This window comes from Felis catus, chromosome B2, assembly GCF_018350175.1.
Source record: "Felis catus isolate Fca126 chromosome B2, F.catus_Fca126_mat1.0, whole genome shotgun sequence".
NCBI classification, from domain to species: Eukaryota; Metazoa; Chordata; class Mammalia; order Carnivora; family Felidae; genus Felis; species Felis catus.
In genome coordinates, this window is record NC_058372.1 from 95,441,880 (window position 1) to 95,462,184 (window position 20,305).

At 37.7% G+C, this 20,305-nt stretch overlaps 1 protein-coding gene across 3 annotated transcripts in view; it reads right to left on the bottom strand.

The window, feature by feature from the left end:
• Positions 1–2,301: 2,301 nt before the first annotated feature.
• The window catches only part of ATG5 (autophagy related 5), a 130,226-nt gene continuing 112,222 nt past the window's right edge, over positions 2,302–20,305 (bottom strand). For all 3 annotated transcript variants that reach the window (XM_003986419.6, XM_006931914.4, XM_019831033.3), the window contains one exon: positions 2,302–3,078. In XM_003986419.6, coding sequence (XP_003986468.1) covers positions 2,942–3,078 — 137 coding nt within the window. In that variant the 3' untranslated portion in view covers positions 2,302–2,941. The remainder of the gene's footprint in view (positions 3,079–20,305) is intronic.

Genomic DNA, 20,305 nt, shown 5'->3' on the forward strand with positions numbered 1-20,305 from the left:
CTCATATAGCCTATCAAAAATAAACACACTCTAGGAAGATAACCATTAAAAGTTAAAAGTTACTATCACTCAATGGGGCACCTGGGTGGCTCAGTTGGTTAAGCGTCCAACTTCGGCTCAGGTCATGATCTCATGGTTCATGGGTTTGAGCCCCGCGTCAGCTTTGTGCTGACAGCTCAGAGCCTGGAGCCTGCTTCAGATTCTGTGTCTCCCTCTCTCTCTGCCCTGCCCCTGCTCATGCTCTGTCTCTCTCTCTCTTTAATAAAATAAACATTAAAAAAAATTTTTTTTAAAGTTACTATCACTCAATATCAAATCTTGTATATTGTTTTCTTAGCAAAATGATCAATTCCTACCTGGTTTCCAGTTGAATGGGGGGGGGGTCAATATAACAGGACTTAATGCGTTTATGGGTTCACCTTCAACTGACTGGAGTATGGTCTATACATCACCACGCTCTAGACTGGGAGGTCAACTCTGTTTAATTATGAGCAGGCTACTTTGGGTTTCTAGATATAGAAGGTGCTTGTCAATTCAACTCTATCCATGGTCAGAACTTAGGTCATCCAAATGAAAAACAACATTATGACGGACAAGGAGTGATTTACTTTATTTAGGCTGAATTTATACCTTCCTAGTTAACAATGCCAATAATTTAAAAACATGTTGTCATTTTCTTGGTGGTGGGTCACTACCAAGAGTGAGTGAAACAAGCACGTAGAGATCTATGGCCCTTTCGTACGTTCTCCTTTATTCCTCATATTTTTTACTGCTTTGAGAGACTTTCAGGCAAGCATAAGACTAAGGAAATTTTAATAATTTCCCCAATAGGTAACTTGCTTTATAGAAATTTCATTTCCAACTTCTGGAAATAATGACAGACACAAAATTGTATTTAATTTTTTAATAAACCATAAAATTTAAATATTCAAATAAAAAGAAACAAAAATAGATATTTAAGCCAGCACTAATTTCTGTTTGTATTCTTCCTCTGGGGACCGGGGCTTGACTTACCTGGGACTAGAGTAGAGTAATATGTTATGATGCTGGTGTACTAATGAACAAGTAACAACGGGCAACGGCTTGATAACATTTACTTTCAAATCTGGAAGTCAAGATCAGTAGCTCACTTGAGCCCACTGCAGAAACCTCAAACTGGTCTTGTCTGTGGAAAACTACTACAGCTTACCGTTCTTACCACACTTTCTTCTTCATAGCTTAGCACTCCCTGGCATTTTGATCCTTTTGTTCACTGAAGCTCACTTCAGTCTGTCAAAACATCAAGGGGGAAAACCCCCAAACTGAATAGACGAATAAACACTTTTAATGTGAACAATCATATTCAGATCAACCTCTTTTGAAAAAATACAAGTCAGTGGGTTTTTTGTCCTTAAGTAACTCAAATATTATTTTTTCTGCCTTTACTAAAATGGCACTTTTCATTTTATTGATAATTATGTCAAATTTTCTCACGTTGGTACCCTACGTTTTTCTTTTTGATTGAGCCTTATACATTTCATTCCAGAATATCTGCTCTTTGACTAACTTCATCTCTTTCTGTGAATAAATATGCTATTATTAATCAGTGAAAATCGCAAAAGGAAAAAGGAAGCAGTGAGCACTAGCAGGATCTCACTTTGACAGTCGCACAATTTTTTATAAGAAGAACATTCATTTTTATTATGGAATCTAAAATCATTATTGTATGATACTATGTCTTTTAGCATATTCAAATAGGTCGACATTCAATATGGATAGCAAGCTAGCTCACAAGAAACACTGTAATGCACAAGTACGTTCAGCTGGTAGAATCCCAGCAGCATGGTAATAAAGTGCAGCAAAACCTTCCTTATGCTGAAAAAGAACTCCAGGAACCTCTGAATATTTTTGGTAGAGTTAAGTCAAGAGACTGGTAATCTTTAGACTTCAAAGACTGGCTGCCAGGGGCCACAGTGAAATACCAGACTTGAAGCCAATGAAAAACACTTGCTTGGAAAGGACTGGGTTTTTTCCAAATAATGAAAAATTATCTTATACAGATACTTAGCATACTATGATTTGACAGTGTTTACAGTGATAAAACAGCAAAGATAACTGGTAACATTTACACCTTTAGCATGTAAAGCACATAGATGTAAAAATCGGCAGCAAGAAATTCTATAACAGCTCCTGAGACAAGTTATCTATCCTATGCCCTCCATCCACTCCTTGTCAATGACGACCCGCCTGAATGGTAACACAGAGTAAAAACAGTGATCTACTGTGTGTGAGTCAGAAAGTACTGGAAAAGTGACAAAATCGTATGTTATTAAATGACAAAACATATTTAGAGGCTTTATTTAAAAATCTCTCACTGTTCATTATCAAAGTTACAAGATTGTTTGCATACCAATAGACACTGTAAACATAGGAAATTTTCATTAAGGAAAGATGGGTTTACTGTAATTGGATCTTTTACAAAAAATTACTGCAAGTTATTGATAACAGAATTTCTCTTTTACTTTCTTAAGTCGAATTCTCTAGAAAATTAAACCAATGTTTCCACTCCCTCGAGCTAAAGTTCAATCATGGTCACCTTAGGAAATACCCCTGTTTATTTGTTAATCAGAAATACAAATCGAGTGGCACATATTTCCATTTTCTTCTTAGGCCAAAGGTTTCGGCTTCATTATATTTTACAAGAAAACAGAAGACTCGCAGTGGTCCTGTGAAGTCTTTCATGCCGCAGCTGAGGTTTAATGACGGCAGTGGAGGAAAGCAGTGGTGATGCAAAGTAAGACCAGCCCGAGTGCCCTTATCTGACATGGAATCATCTTCCTGTTTGGCTTGCAGCAGTGTTTCTGGTCAGGCTGCCTCCACTAAACCTGACTGAAGCAGAAGGGTGGCATGCTCTGGTAAATCCTGTTTAAGGGCAATTCCATTCAGGCATAGACTTGATCCTTCAATCAGTTGGTTGCGGGATGATACTAATGTGAAGAAAATTATCTGGGTAGCTCAGGTGTTCACTCAGCCACTGCAGAGGTGTTTCCAACATTGGCTCAATTCCATGAATCATCACTTGATTCTTTTTTTCCCCATCTATTCCAAGAAAGAAATCCAACAGTAATCAGGAAGGGCCAAAACAGAAGAAGAAAAATATTCTGCTGCCTTTTGAAAGTCCTGGGTGAGTTAAATGGATTTTACAGCTTGAACAGTTAAACCTGGTCTGTCTCCTGAGCAGGAAATGTGGACATGGAGAAAGTTGAAATGTTGCAATATGTATCACCCAAAACAGAAACCTGAGGGTTGCAATGAATTCTGATAAAAATTCTGTTGCTATATGTGAAAGTATTCATTCTTTCTTAATTACTGTGCTTACCTAAGATTGACGTTAATGAAACCATAGTGGAGAAAACAGCCCAATGTACCCACTGACCAAAATTTATTTTAGTTACACATTAAAAACTGTACTAAATGGTTATTAAATATGACAGATATATGAAATAGGTCAATATATATATCTGAAATATGTAAGACAGAAATATGACTAGAAATCATCAAGAGTAAGATTGGGGTTTGGGAAGATGTTTAATGAAACAGATGGGAGCTGTAGGTTCATTTTCAATCAAGTTTTTCAAATATGTATCAGAAAGTTTTAGAGACATGGAGTTACAGTTTTCAAGACAAGGAACGAAGAGTCTGACTCAGGAGTCCTGTTTTAGAGTCATGAAAACTGATTGATTTCTGTTAACACCCATTGGCTAATTGAAAGAGAGCTGCAATTCACACTTTTCTTTCAAATTCAAATTGTATTACAAATTTAGGGTTAATTTTATATCTTTTATGCTTCTGATATGCTGTATTGACAACCTGTAAAGAAAACAGCGGGTTCCTTGAAACCGTTAGTTAGTTTATGATTCCCTCAGAACCATTTCCTTGGTAGTAATAGGAAGACAAAGAAAGCAAAACCCTTTTTTGAGATTTTTTTGAGATTCCTTTTTTGAGAGCGAAACAAAACCACCTTCAAGAAACTTTGTGTCACTCCTTCAGCACAATTCTTGGTTTGTCTCTTTTAATCTCTCCAAAATACAATGTCTAAAGCTCTCAGCTTCCTGGACACAGAAGACAACAAGGAAAACAGGGAACTCAGGGAACTATATGAGAGGGAAATACCCTCCCTCCTTTTCCTTCTGTGCTCTGTTCATCCCTACCTAGTTCTCTAATGTCCAGGCAAAACGGGCTGATGATGTATGGTGATAATGGCTTGGCTGGCACCTCAAACAAGAGACCCTTTTAAAGTAGTATTTAAACTTCCTGTTAGAGGCAGCACGAGTCCTGGGAGGTGACAGCCAACAGACTGACAATAGGAGCAGACACAAACACACTACACAGAATTGATACAATGATGCCAAAGAGAAAAAACTAACAAATGCACTATCAATCCCAAATATAACCATGTAGAAGTTCCAAAACACACCCTTGAATCACTGCCATACTTTAAAATAATTTTGGAAAAAAGTATCCCCTCATAATACTTCTCACCTAAAAAAATGCTCTGTTTTGATTTTTCTGACAATCTTTGTTGCATTGTGTTTTTACACAGCTGTGATCTCTAGTGTCAATACAATGACTAATTTTCTTTCTTTTTTTTTTTTTTCCAACGTTTTTATTTTATTTTTGGGACAGAGAGAGACACAGCATGAACGGGGGAGGGGCAGAGAGAGAGGGAGACACAGAATCGGAAACGGGCTCCAGGCTCCGAGCCATCAGCCCAGAGCCTGACGCAGGGCTCGAACTCACGGACCGCGAGATCGTGACCTGGCTGAAGTCGGACGCTTAACCGACTGCGCCACCCAGGCGTCCCTACAATGACTAATTTTCATAATGATGGGAATCATCTATAAATAAAGGATTAAACAATGTACAGAATACTATAGAAAGTATCGTATTAGTACCAAGATTTTAAACTCTTGGTATTCAAATGGACAAACCCTCAGGTATCTGGAATGATTCATTCTTTGTAAGTTCTAGATTGCCAAATTTTTACTGCATTAAATCTTTCTTAGAATATTTGAAAACATTTCCGGTATCATTCTTTTCATATTCTTATGTATATTTCTTTGAAATACTTTAATATTCTCAGAATCTTCCTCCTACTTAGCACTGAGTCAAAAAATGAAAGAACAGTGGTGTAAGAGTTCCTTATCTGTAAAGTTTTTCCTTAAGCCAGAGCTACCTTTGGATACACTGAAACAGAATATAAGAAACAAGTCTCAACTCAATAATCCAAAACATTGTACCTAAAGTGGTATTTAAATGTGAGAATACAATATGGCACACTTATATGCATAAGTGTGTCTGAAAGGCTAAAGACCAACCCTGTTACGCAGAAAGGATGGAGGGAGTCTGAGTTGTACAATATAAGGTGGAGAACATAAGCACTATTCAAATACTTTGTATAACAAACCTAATAAATCACATTATGAGAGATCTGAACAGGCAGGACCGGTTCTCTGGCTTAAATTGGGGCCACTTTTATTTATTAAAAAATTTTTTTTTAATGTGTATTTATTTTTGAGAGAGCGAGAGAGAGACAGAGTGTGAGTGGGGGACGGCAGAAAGAGAGGGAGACACAGAATCTGAAGCAGGTGCCAGGCTCTGAGCTGTCAGCACAGAGCCTGATGCAGGGCTCAAACTTGTGAACCACAAGATCACGACCTGAGCGGAAGTCAGACACTTAACCAACTGAGCCACCCAGCCCTAAATTGGGGCCACTTTTAATATGTATCATAAAAGTGTCACTAACTAAGACAACTGTAAAAATGCATCTGGAACTGTCATATTCCCCAACACAACAGTTTAAGCTTTTAAATGTATATTTTGTCCCTACCTACATTTTTTATCTTTCTTGTTTTCTGACTTACCCCAATGACACAACTGCCACCAGAGGAATTCTTAGAATGGAATAGCAGTTCCCTCGGAATTATTAAAGTTTCTCTTATTCATCACTGTATCCCCAGTGCCAGTTTGGTGCCTGACACTTAGTAATTGGTCAATAAATGTTTTCAGAACTTGGATAATTTTGTCGCTGGTAGAAAACACCACCAGAAGACACCGCCAAAATTAAAGTTGAGAGAATAATTTCTGATGGCTGGCACTACTATGCAGAAGAGAGAAGAGCTCTACCTATAAAAACTGTTTTGGTTATTAAAACACTAGAAAGTCTAAATGTTTCCAGATAAGCCAAGCAGCACATATGCTATCACCCGAACTCATGCCACCACAAATAACTACAGAGCATGACTGGACATTTTGGTAATATCAGAACAAAATGGAGCAGGGAAAACTTAGCAGATTTTCTTGTTTTCCTAACAGTAGAAAGGAAACACTTGACAATATTGTTAAAGTAAATGTTTTTGGTAAATATGTCTTTGTGTTTCAAAATGGGAATCTAGAATTTAATACTTGGAAATGAGAAATATATCACTACAAAGCAAATGACTCAGGAGAAAAATGTTATACCATACTTCACCCACTCAGATGTTTTTTAAGGTCGTTCGATGCTTTAAAGTAGGCAAACATTTGAGACAGTAATCAAGTGGACTAGTTCTATATGAAAAGGGCTCTTGTGGGGGGGGGGGCAACTTTGATATTTTTAAATGTTTATTTATTTTGAGAGAGAAAGAAACAAAGAAAGTGCAAGTGTGGGAGGGGCAGAGAAAGAGGGAGAGAGAGAATCCCAAGCAGGCTCCATGCTATCTGTGAGGAGTCTGATGCAGGGCTCAATCTCACAAACCTTGGGATCATGACCCGAGCCAAAATCAAGAGTCGAAAGCTTAAATGACAGAGCCACCCAGGTGCCCGTTGATTTTGATGGAATTTCAAACTTCTGGAAAAGTTTCTAGAGTAGTACAAGGATTCCCCTTCACCGAGATTCATCAACTGCTTACATCTTGCCCCATTTGCTTTATCATTCTGTGTGTATACAATTATTTTCTGAATAATTAGATAGTAAATTAGAAATACTATGCCCTTGGGGCGCCTGGGTGGCGCAGTCGGTTAAGCGTCCGACTTCAGCCAGGTCACGATCTCGCCGTCCGTGAGTTCGAGCCCCGCATCAGGCTCTGGGCTGATGGCTCGGAGCCTGGAGCCTGTTTCCGATTCTGTGTCTCCCTCTCTCTCTGCCCCTCCCCCGTTCATGCTCTGTCTCTCTCTGTCCCAAAAATAAATAAACGTTGAAAAAAAATTAAAAAAAAAAAAAAAGAAATACTATGCCCTTTCCCCCAAATGTTAGTGTATACTCGCTAATAAAGATATTCTTTTACATAACCATAATACAGCTATCAAAATTGAAAAATTAACACTGATATAATGCTATTCTGTAATCATTTCAAACTTTATCAACTATCCCAATTACGGCTTTCCCCTGTCTAGAATCTAGTCCAGGAATCACACATTGTATTGAATTTTCCTGTTCTATACTCTTCTTTAATTTGTTTAGTTTTTGCCTTTCTTTCAATTTCTTAACCTTGACAATTTTGAACAGTGTGCATCATTATTTTGTAAAATGTCTGCATAGCAATTTTAAACCTAATTATTTTAATCCATCTTGTAAATATAAGGACAGTCATTCATAAATACTTTGGGTTTGTAAATTAAGGAAAAAGAAAGTTATGTCATAGATATGTATACTCATTGGATAAAGGTAGAATTCAATTCACTTTAAGAGTCAGATAGTAAATCCGAAGAGATCTTATATCAACACAAAGAATATCACAATAAAATTTCATTTCTTATATTTATCTTACTTATAAATACTATAAAAGATAAAAATGTAAATGTATCATATAATTTTGTATTGTCACCAATAGGCTAATAAAAATAAACTCAATTCTTAACTAGCATCTACTTTAAAGTGAGCATTTTTAGAGCTGTGTGACCTTTTAAGAAAAATACAGGGGTGCCTGGGTGGCTTGGTCAGTTGAGCATCCGACTTCGGCTCAGGTCATGATCTCACAGCTCGTGAGTTCGAGCCCCACATCAGGCTCTGTGCTGACAGCTCAGAGCCTGGGGCCTGCTTTGGATTCTGTGCCTCCCTCTCTCTCTGCCCCACCCACTCACATTCTATCTCTGTCTCTCTCAAAAATAAATAAACATTAAAAAAAATTAAAAAGAAAAGAAAAATACATTCAGACAGATGTTGGTTGTATGATTAGAATGGTAAGAATTAGATATGGAAGCAAAAAAAATTTTCATTAGCCACACAAGTCATTAATGAAAACTATAAATTTTCAATATTAACTTCTTGTGTATATACAAAAGTGATGCCTATATAACGGTGTGTATATATATATAAATTATGTATGTAGTAATATATGTATTATATATGTGTGTATATATAAAATACACACCATGAATATAATGATAGACATAATAATATACACAAGACATGAAGGAACAAGTATGGTTAATCGTTGGTTAACAAGGTGCTACTGAAAGATGAATTGGGAGGCAGGCAAGTTGAATTCCAATTCTGGTAATGAAGGACTCAGCAGGCCTCAGATCTCTTTCAGGGTGTCTCCTTATAAATAAAACGAAGGTGTCTGTGTAGATCCATGGTTTGCAAATCTGGCTGGTGATTAGAATCATTTGGGAGATTTAAAAATATGTATAAACTGGCCTCTTCTCCAGACCTTCTAAATCAATCTTTGGGATAAAGTCTGTTTTTCAATGTTCCCTTGAATAAATCTTACGACAATAAGGGTATAGAATTATACAGGTGAAGGAGGGGCAGCTCTGGTTGATTTGGGACTGAGCATCTCCCAAGTCCTGCTGCTTTGCTGACTTACGACCCATGGGAATTCCTGATAGGACTCCATGGGTCAGTCTGTAAAGCACGTTCTAGAACAGAGGATCCCTAACATATCTTCCAGTTTTAGTATGAGTTGTCTATGCTTAAACAGCAAAATATTTCTTTCAGAGTTCAAATTAGCATAATTCGCTAGTTTTAAATTATTAGGGAATTCACTTCATCTTCCGAGTCTCAATTTCCTCCTGTCATAGTGTGGATAAAGAATTCTAATTTCCCGGGTTGCATGGAGAGTAAGTGGCATATCCAAGTAGAGCACTCAGCACACAGTCCTACACAGGGCTTAGACCCAGTAGGTACTCAGTAAAATTAGTGACCCTCTTCCCCACTCCTCTCTCCTGCTCACTCCCTAAAAACACAAGAATGCTGAAAATATTACAGAGCAGGTGAAGACAGAAGACTAGTTTTTAAAAGATCATAGTATAGTAACAAAAAGTAAACACTCATTGTAGTTCTCTTCCTGTACTTCCTGTACACAAAGTTATGGGAATGCGGTAATTCTTTCAGTACCAGATATATCAAAAGATCTATAAAAACCATGGATTTGACTATGTAATTAGCATGCAAAGGGCTGTGAGAATTTGGCTTAATGTTAATACAGACTCTGAATTACTCAGTCTCATTATTATGCAGTGTCAGTGTGGCACACAAATTTCATGAACGTGCTAAAAAAAAAAAAAAAAAAAAAAAAAAAAAAAAAAGAAGAAAGAAAGATGACAACAACGAAAACCCAAAGACTTGATTATTATGCAAACAAGAGAAGGAATGACAGTTTAAACAATTCCTTCCGGGCTGTAAACCCTCTGAATTAAGTTAGTTGTACTCTCAACAAATATACTTAGTAAAGCATATCACTGACAAGTCCAATGAGCTAGACTATACTATTGTTATGTTATTTAGTAGACTTTAGGTAATGTTTTTTTTTTTTTTTTTTTTTTTTTAAAGATGAGAACATTCAGGTAGAGAAAAAAGCCTTCCAGTATCTCTGTTATACATTTAAAAATAGGTCATTATTTGAGAACTGACAGTATGTGACAGATCTGCCTTTTAGAGATTTCTATTAGCAATGGCTCAAATCTTCCCCATCTCAATCTGAATTTAGTCCTTACTTTTTAGCCAATTTGCAATAAGGAATATGACCTAAATGTTTTTAAAAATAGGCTAGCTGAGATTCTAGAGATGCATGAATTTCATTTTTAGCATTAATAAGCATACTAAATATGTGAATCTCCTTGAATTTAAAGGAAGCTAGAGAAATGAATGGTATTCCTTCAAAGGAAAATGCTTTAATCCAAAAATTTCAGTTTAACTTTTATTTTTAGTTCATACTTGTGAACATGGAATAGCAGAAATCTAAGACCAAATGCTGTAACCATTGTGTTTAGCTTTGTGGTTTCACATTTATATTTTATAATTCAGCAGAAAATGACTTGATTTGTTATCTTGGAATGTGTGATGCTGAAAGTAAAACTTCTGAAAAATACTTAATACTTCTGAAAAAGTTTTAAACAAATAAAAGAGATGAGCTTTTGGATTACCACTAGTCTGAACAATTTGGTTCTGTCTGATAAATTCTTTAACCTCTGATATGTTCATTAGTAAAACGCCAACTAATTGAATCCATCAACATGAAAAACCACAGGCAGAAATCTGAAGTGCATACATCATGCTGAAGGATTTTGACTCAGCCTCAGCGGTAATAGTCAGTGAGGTCAGGTCAAAGAGGGTTAAACCAAGCCAGGATATAGCCAAAGGAATACATCAAACGCTGATTTTAAAAGGGCAATTAATCTTAGACAGAAATGCTTCCTGGGGAATGAGATCTCAATCTTAAGAGCACACTACATGATGTAGCAGTAAAAATGAACATATACAAGCTTACAGAGCTTTTATCCTGTGATCACAAACAGAAGGAGAGTGCTGTTTATCAGAGAAATACAAACCCATTTAAAAATACTTACATTAACTTCTTCCTGATATATACTCACTTAGTAGTACAGGTCTTAATGAACACATAATATCACAATTAATACATACCACATATCTCTTTCCATGCATAATTTTTATATTTTATGTATTTTAAAAATTGTATCTGCCCCAAATATTCCCAGAGCCTAGACTCTTAACATTTTAAACAAGATTTTCAAAACATGTCCAGGTTAATTCTTTCATTGACTTTTGCTTATAATCTTCATATTTCTTAATGAGAACATAAACCAAGTTTAAACCAAAAAACCCCCACAATTAGCTATAAAAAGATATTGTATTAAATTAAGAGACTGAAAGACCATTTTAATAAACTGACTAAAAGCCTCCTGGTAATTAGATTAAAATGTGATAAAAATTAGACATTAAAACTTCTTCATTTAAAAAAAAAAACCCAAAAACAAAATAAAACTTTGGAAATATAGGTTCAAATGTTTTTGATCTGCTTTCATAAAATGACCCAGTAATTCCAGTTGGGTGTAACAGGGAACATTAATATTTGTCAAGTATGAATTACAGGATAGTTCACTGTTTTATTTAAAATGTAAGCAATAATTACACTTGTTTATATATGGCCAGAGTGAGGTCTCACAGGAGTTTTTAATGAAGAGATGACTAGCTTTTAATCACCTGCATGTGTTATTTTGTTAAGGGAATTTTGTTTTCTAGTGTTAAAGATGATTGGTCTACACCCACTTTTTAAGGAGTCTGGTTAATTCATTTAACTTCTTGAGATTTAGGTAAAGAACACGAATTGAGAGGAGATCAGAAGCATCTTCTGACAGGCACAGTAATGTCATCGTCCTCGCTCATGGAGAATGAGGAAAATTATCACTTTATTATTTCAGTGACCTTAGGAAAGGCATATGCCAGTGGAATAAGTCATGAACAGATTCTGTATGACCAAGATTAGTCCATACTGTCCATGTGTTGGGACAAAGCACAAAGATGGAGGGAGAATGAAGCAATCAAGGCAAAGAATTTCACTCATTTTCACTTAGAATCGGATGGCAAAATGATAAATCTAAGAAAAGAAACTCTATTATAATTACCAAGTTTAAACTGAGCCTAACAAATCGCTTGTGTCCAAACTGGAGTGAAGATCTTTGCTCATGAGGGCTATATTTAAATAACTTTTTGAATTCCCATTGTGAATGACACTACATCATCTTTTAATATAAAATATGCACATGCATCCAGTGAGGGAGAGAGAACAACGAAGACCAGGGAGTGTCAGGATGAGGCTGAAAGGGCAAGCGACCAGTGACCCAGTCCCACAAGTCAGACCCACAGTATCTCAGCAAAGTTATGAATGGGCCTTCCATGGTTACTTGTGAATAGCTGAAACTTCAAATAAATGTGTGAACCACTGCTTAGAGTCTTCAGTGAAAAGCTTTCACTAACAGCAACGCTGTCAGATCCCTTGCCTTAAGATTTTTACATTAAATATATTTTAACAAGTGTATGATAATTGAGCTGGCCGCAATGATTAAATAGGTGCCCTAGTGAAGTAAGCTTATTTCTTTCTTGCCAGAGCCAGAGTTCTGGTACATTCTAATCATGTCCAGAATTTAATTTCTTACCAAAAAAAAAGGACAGCTCAGAGCCTGGAGCCTGCTTCAGATTCTGTGTCTCCCTGTCTCTCTGCCCCTTGCCTGCTCATACTCGGTCTCTGTCTCTCAAAAATAAATAAACATTAAAAAAAATCTTTTTTAAAAAGGAAAAAATCAGTGGCATAGACCCCTTGCCATAATCTGGTATATAAGAAGTTACAGGGGCACCTGAGAAGCTCAGTCAGTTAAGTGTCCTACTTTGGCTCAAGTCATGATCTCACAGGTCCTCTGTTTGAGCCCCACTTTGGACTCTGTGCTGACAGCTCAGGGCCTGGAGCCCGCTTCAGATTCTGGATTTCCCTCTCTCTCTGCACCTCCCCAGCACACACTCTGTCTCTCTCGCAAAAGTAAATAAGCATTAAAAAAAAAAGTTACAATATTGGTTTACATTTATTATATGAGAGAGAGAGAGAGAGAGAGACAGAGACAGAGAGAGACAGAGACAGAGAGAGAGAGGGAGGGAGGGAGGGAGGGCGGGAGGGGAAGGGCAAAGAGAGGGAGACACAACTCAAAGCAGGCTCCAGGCCCCGTGCTCTCAGCACAAAGCCTGATGCGGGACTCAAACTCATGAACTGTGTGAACACGATCTGAGCTGGTCAGACGCTTAACCAACTGAGCCACCCAGGTGCCCTTTGATTTACATTTAAAGTTCATCATAAATTTATACTTTCTGTACATATGTTGAATATCAACAAGTACCTGTCTCTGCAGAGTGGGATTATCAACAAACAACAAGAAAAAACTGCTTCCTTTTTTTTTTTTTTTAATTTTTTTTTCAACGTTTTTTATTTATTTTTGGGACAGAGAGAGACAGAGCATGAATGGGGGAGGGGCAGAGAGAGAGGGAGACACAGAATCGGAAGCAGGCTCCAGGCTCTGAGCCATCAGCCCAGAGCCTGACGCGGGGCTCGAACTCACGGACCGCGAGATCGTGACCTGGCTGAAGTCGGACGCTTAACCGACTGCGCCACCCAGGCGCCCCAAAACTGCTTCCTTTTAACTTTATTTTGTAAATTTCTTATAAACACAGTAATTTGTAAAAAAAAAAAAAAAAAATTAACAAAACTGCAGGAAAAAAATGTTAATTGTAAAACCCTGGAAAAACACGATTATAAAATCTCACCTTTATTTATTTTTTATTTAAAAAAATGTTTTTAATGTTAATTTATTCTTGAGAAAGAGAGAGACAGAGCGCAAGCAGGAGAGGGACAGAGAGAGAGGGAGACATAATCCGAAGCACGCTCCAGGCTCTAAGCTCTCAGCACAGAGCCTGACGCGGGGCTTGAACCCATGAACCATGAGTTCATGACCCGAGCCAAAGTTGGATGCTTAACCGATTGAGCCACCCAGGCGCCCCATCACTTTTATTTATTTTTTAAATTTAATATTCTGTGGACATCTTCCCATGTCTTTACAAATTCTTAGTGTTCCTTCTTAAACACTTTTTTTCAAATATTTATTGGCAGTTTTTTTTAAAATGTTTACTTTAGTGCGCACAGGAGGGGCAGAGTGGGAGGGAGGGAGGAAGGGAGAGAGAGAAAGAGACAGAGAGAGAAGATCCCAAGCAGGCTCTGCCCTGTCAGCACAGAGCCTGACATGGGGCTTAAACTGGTGAACTGTGAGATCATGACCTGAGCTGAAACCAAGAGTCAGACACTTAACTGACCTAGTCACACAGGTAGGTACGCCCGAGGTTTTTTTTTTTTTTTTTTTTTGAGAGAGAGCACGTGCAGATGTGCATACATGCGATGGGGGAAGGGGGGGCAGAGGGAGAGGGAGAGAGAATCTTAAGCAGGCTCCAGGCTTGGTGCAGAGCCTGACAAGGGGCTCCACTCCCTGACGGTGAGATCATGACCTGAGACAAAAGCAAAAGTTGGACACCTGACTGAGCCATTCAGGCACCTCATGAAATCTCATTTTTAAACAAATACTTTGTTTCCTTAAACCCTACAACCATTTTATGAGGCTGATAGCAGGAGTCATCCTTATTTCAGAGTAAGAAACCTGGATGCATTAAACAAAAAAGAAAGAAAGAGAAAGAAAAGAAGGAAAGAAAGAAGAAAACAACCAACCAAATGATCTTCCAACCCAGTGTGAAGGTACAAAGGGATACTACAATGAAAATGAATTCTAAATGAATGAAAAAAAGTTACCAAAATTGTAAAACCCATTATTCTTACTCCTAAACCTTTGTTCTGATGAAGTTTGGGGGTTTGTAGGTTTTATGTTTCTGTGGCATGAATATGTGTCAGTGTCATCATGCTGACAAAAGTGACTGTTGTTGGTTCAAACCTCAAATCACAAGACATCAATCAACCAGCTTCAATTCTAGCACTCAAAGGATCTGACTCATATGAATAACATGAAATTTAAATGTTTCTTTTCTCTAATTGCTTTATGTCTAAAAAAATTATTATAACATCCAACAGTTAATTCACCATATAAACACAATCTAGGGGCGCCTGGGTGGCGCAGTCGGTTGAGCGTCCGACTTCAGCCAGGTCGCGATCTCGCGGTCCGTGAGTTCGAGCCCCGCTTCAGGCTCTGGGCTGATGGCTCAGAGCCTGGAGCCTGTTTCCGATTCTGTGTCTCCCTCTCTCTCTGCCCCTCCCCCGTTCATGCTCTGTCTCTCTCTGTCCGAAAAATAAATAAACGTTGAAAAAAAAAATTTTAAACACAATCTAATGTTTACAGAGCAAAGGAGAAAAAAGGGGAATGCACCATCTCTTTTTACTTTTTGTAAAAACCACTGTTTTTTGTAAAGCATATATCAACAGAGCAATATAATTTTTTTGAGTGAGCGAGCATGTGCGAGAGGGGGAGAGGGAGAGAGAATCTTAAGCAGGGTCCAAGCTCAGCACGGAGCCCAACCTGGGCTCGACCCCACAACCTGAGATCATGACCTGAACCAAAATCAGCTGACTGAGCCACCCAGGCGCCCCTAGGGCACTGTAACTTTAATTTAGACCACCTAAATGGGGTCTATAATTACCTCTAGTCTCAGTTGTTATCTTCCAACATGCTAATGAAACAAATAGACCACTTAGCTCCTCAATGCTTTTCCCCCATTTCTGTCATCACTGAAAATCTTCTGCACATTTGTGAGAGAGAAGTAGAAAAAAGTTGGCTAGTCCCTCAGCAAACAGAGTATGGAAATTTTAGAAGAGCGCGTTAGACCAAATATTACACTTAGTAACCAGCCCCTGGGTAGCTGGTGAAGGAGTCTACTTCTTTGGTGGCCACGTGGTACGTATGACCTGGTCACTCCTTTTCATCTAATTTCTGCTCATCTTTTAAGACTCAGCTCAGAATACGGAAGAGCAATTCCAGGCGCTTCCTAATATTCTTTGCATGTCTCCTCCATTCCTGCACACACCACATCCGGGCATCTTTCTGCCCACTCCAACTGTAGTCAAGTCTCCTGAAAGCACGAACTATGTCTCATACGTCTTACTATAGCCAGTGCCAGCAGACAGTATGATGCAAAGGAACTGACTGATAACGAATGAAATACATAACATCAAATGGAAACCAAAAGTTAAATGGTAGTTGGGAAGGGTCTCAAAGAGTTAAAAAAAAACCCCGGGAAACAGCAGAAATGGAAATGGAAAAAGGTAAGTGGCTACGGGACCATCCTTGTTGGTAAGAGAGATGTGGGGAAACTACTGATTTGCCACAGAATGTAAATAAGCCTTTACCTACACATACACTCCACTTGTACAATATCACATATGAATTCAGGATTAAACCAGCCCAAGTGTGACAGAGTACTGATCAACTGGAACCCTGAAATAAATTTATAAAAGTGAAAATAGGCATTTTCATTCTTATAAGCCTAACTGACTAGGTTCTTCTATTTCACCTTAGAAAACTGGGAAATAAATTACGATTGGACAAAGCTTATAGGTGTTTTGTATTCCCCAAAGTAAAAGAATAAAAGCTATATTTTTAAATTTTTGTTATTTTTTTGTAAGTTGTCTTTAATGAATGAAGAAAGAAATATTTCACTTCAGGTCTGGTACCGTAGCTTAGCTCTGAGTCATTTTAACTACCGCTGACACCACAAAAAAATTTTTACCTGAGCTCACCTTTGGTTATTTCCTGTTACCTCTAATTTGACTAACTCTTGTAGCCACGTACAAAACAAAACAAAAAAAGAAACACACAAAGCAGCTCATCATTAGTTACTCCACGAGAACAATGACCTAAAGCACATCCTCACAAATATTAGTACACTCTACTTTCATATGATGAAATAAGGCAAAATTCCCTCATGCATGAATCACTTGCTGTAAGGAGCAGTAGACAATGGCGCCACATAACATTTATGAAGCACTTTCTCTTTTCGTCATGTGATGACAGCCAGTTCTTATCCACACACACCCAGTCTTAAGAGTCTTTCGCTTTCAACTTAAGTCGAGGGCAGGTGTTTCAAAATGCTTCCCATTTGTCAGATAATACCACAGGTGGACTGAACCAGACAGTAAACAGTTCTTTACTGAAACAGTGACTTGGTGTTTTGGATACTCCCCACAGATGCTGAAATGACAGTTATTTTCCAATATGAGCTTACCAAAGGAAGAGGCAAATAAATAAAAGTTTTTCCAAAGGTAAGATACTGGTGTTAGAAACGTGGCCTCCCCTGGTGTGAAAGGTACTATCAAAAGTACCTCAAAAGTACAGATGCTGTTTATATCATTTCAATGAACTGTGTGTATAGTGTGTGTGTGTGTGTGTGTGTGTGTGTGTGCACTCCAATCAGTGTAAGCACGTGACAGCTGGGAAGAAACCTGTCACAAAGATATCCACCTGTAACATCTGAAATTGCCTAAGAGGCAGTCTGTGGATTAGAGTTGTGAGTGTGGCTACCTCACCGGCCCCTTCAAAAAATGTAAGGGGAATCACACCGTGTACTCTCTAGGGATGGATGTGCAGGTTGGGCAGGCTACAAATTTAGGAGAGAATAAAGAGCCTTTCAAAGAATAAAACGACCTCACAAATTTGTGCTGGGTCACGCTCATCTTGTACGTGTTGTTGTGATCCAGATGTAGGAATGGCAAAAGAGCACGGAGGTGCATTTCAACAGAGTGCACCAGCTCAAAGCACGTGACTGCTGTTCATTTTCTTGCCTGAATGTCAGAGCCACCATCTCAAGAAGTTTAAGAGGAAAAGTGGCTGGAATTATACACAGGAGCACTAAAATAACAACATGGACAAAATAACAACAGAAGCTCAGGTTCCTAAGATCCTAGCAGTAAATATGCTGCAAGCAAGCAAGATGAGATATTAAAACATAAGTCATAGGATAAAGAGGGAAAAAGCAAACATTTCAGAATGCTATTTTAAACTAAATAAAACAAGTTAAAAGGTTGGAAAAGTGGAAATGAAAACAAATGGAAGCAGAGAAAAGCAGAAAAACTAGTAAACCAGGAGAAGGAGACTTCGAGTTCTAAACCCAGTTCTGCCACTAAGTAGCCAAGAGACCCTCAGCTACTCATCTAAGAAATCAAGAGCCTGGGGGCACCTGGGTGGCTCAGTCGGTTAAATGTCCAGCTCTTGATTTTGGCACAGGTCATGGTCTCACAGTTCTTGAGATTTAACCCCACATTGGGCTCAGCGCTGAGTGTGGAGCCTGCGTGGGATTCTCCCTCTCCCTCTGTGTGTCCCTCCCCGGCTCGCAAGCTCTCTCTCAAAATAAATAATCATTAAAAAAAGAAAAGAAGTCAAGAGCCTGAACTACATTAACTTTAAGGTTGGATAATTGAAGATTCTTTAAAGATGTCAAATACAAAATTAACACCCAACCAATCTTCTTCCTGCCTTCCTCTAGAAAAAGCTTTCATCACTCTGTGTCTTTGTTAACTGTGCTGCTGGCTAGGGCACATATTGCAGTAGAACAGCCTTCTACCAAGGTTTTGAGTTTCTTTGTGATGTTCTCACTCAGAAGTCAAGGATCTTATAAAGAAGTAAATTCTAAATGACATAATGTTTTTCAAAGTGGACTGCCAAAAAGTATCTAAGAAAAGAACAGCAAGGTAGACATTTCAATATTAAATTTTAAATTTCAATTGCTCTTTTTTTTAAAAACTGAAGAAGAGTTGACATACAATATTATATGGGTTTCAGGTGTACAACACAGTGATTCAACATTTACATACATCATGAAATGATCACTACATAAGTCTAGGTACCATCTGCCACCATATAAAGTAATTTCAATTGCTCTTAGTTGATACAAGCATTTTTCACTGTTGTTTAAAACACTACAAAGTACTAAAAAAGAATGAAAAATACGGTACAGAGAAATGAGTAACTGAAAGCCAATGTTTGCAGTGGAGGCAGGTATGAGGTATATGAACTCCATTTCTGTCAGCAATAAAAATGATTAGTATTTTAATTGTACTTCAAATAGAAAAACTAATCTATATTCCCAAATCTTCAAGAATGTGGAAAAACAGACAGTAAGCAGATTAAAAAAAAAAAAAAAAAAAAAAAAAAAAACAATCCCTATAGCATGGAGAAAATGAAACAGAATGGTAAGGTTATTCCTGAATCAATAAAAGTTACTGGGAATTTCTCAGTGAAAATTTCTGTAAGCTGAGTTCAAAAGAATAAGTTTAATAAACAAAATTATTTAACTGAAGGTAATACATAAAAACTTTAATAGGGATCCATCAAAATTAAATCCTTTTCGGGGCGCCTGGGTGGCGCAGTCGGTTAAGCGTCCGACTTCAGCCAGGTCACGATCTCGCGGTCCGGGAGTTCGAGCCCCGCGTCAGGCTCTGGGCTGATGGCTCAGAGCCTGGAGCCTGTTTCCGATTCTGTGTCTCCCTCTCTCTCTGCCCCTCCCCCGTTCATGCTCTGTCTCTCTCTGTCCCAAAAATAAATAAACATTGAAAAAAAAATTAAAAAAAAAAATTAAATCCTTTTCTTTTACTTTTTTTTTTTTTAGGTAAGTATACTCTTTTAAAATGTCTTTATTTATTTATTTATTTACTTATTTACTTATTTATTTATTTATTTATTTTGAGAGAGAGTGCGTGAGTAGGAAAGGGGCAGAGACAGAGGGAGACAGAGAACGAATCCCAAGCAGGTTCCACACTGCTAGTGCAGAGCCCCATGCAGGGCTTGAACTCACCAACCATGAGAACATGACCTGAGCTGAAATCAAGAGTTGGACGCTTAACTGACTGAGCCACTTAGGTGCCCCTACTTTTAGTTTTCAAAAGAAAATTAAGCCATGTTACAGACTAGGAGAAAATAATTGCAAATCATATGTGTGATAAAGATTTGTATCCAGGGGCTCTCTCTCTCTCTCAAAATAAATAAATAAACTTAAAAAAATTAAAAAAAAATAAAGCTTTGTATCCAAAATATATAAATAACTCTCAAAACTCAGTAATAAGATGAAAAATCCAGGAAAAAAATGAGAAAGGAATCTGAATAAACATTTCACCAAATACATCCACAAATAATAATAAGCACATGAAAACACACTCAACATCATTAGTCATTAGGGAAATAAAAAATAAAACCAAGAGATACCTCTACACAACCACTAGGATGGCTATAAGACAAAAAAATACATGCTGGCAAGGATGTGAAGCAGGTAATACTGTAAAATGATGCAGCCACTTTGCCAATGTTTAGCAGTTTCTTAAAAAATTAAACACAGACCTACCGCATGACCTAGCAATTCCACTCCTAGGAATCCAACCCAAGAAAAATAAAGACGTATGTCCACACAAAGACACGTATGCAAACGTTCATAGCAGCGTTATTCAGAAGAGTGAAAAGCTGGAAACAATCCAGATGCCCATCAATCAGTGAATGAATAAACAAAATATATATATATACC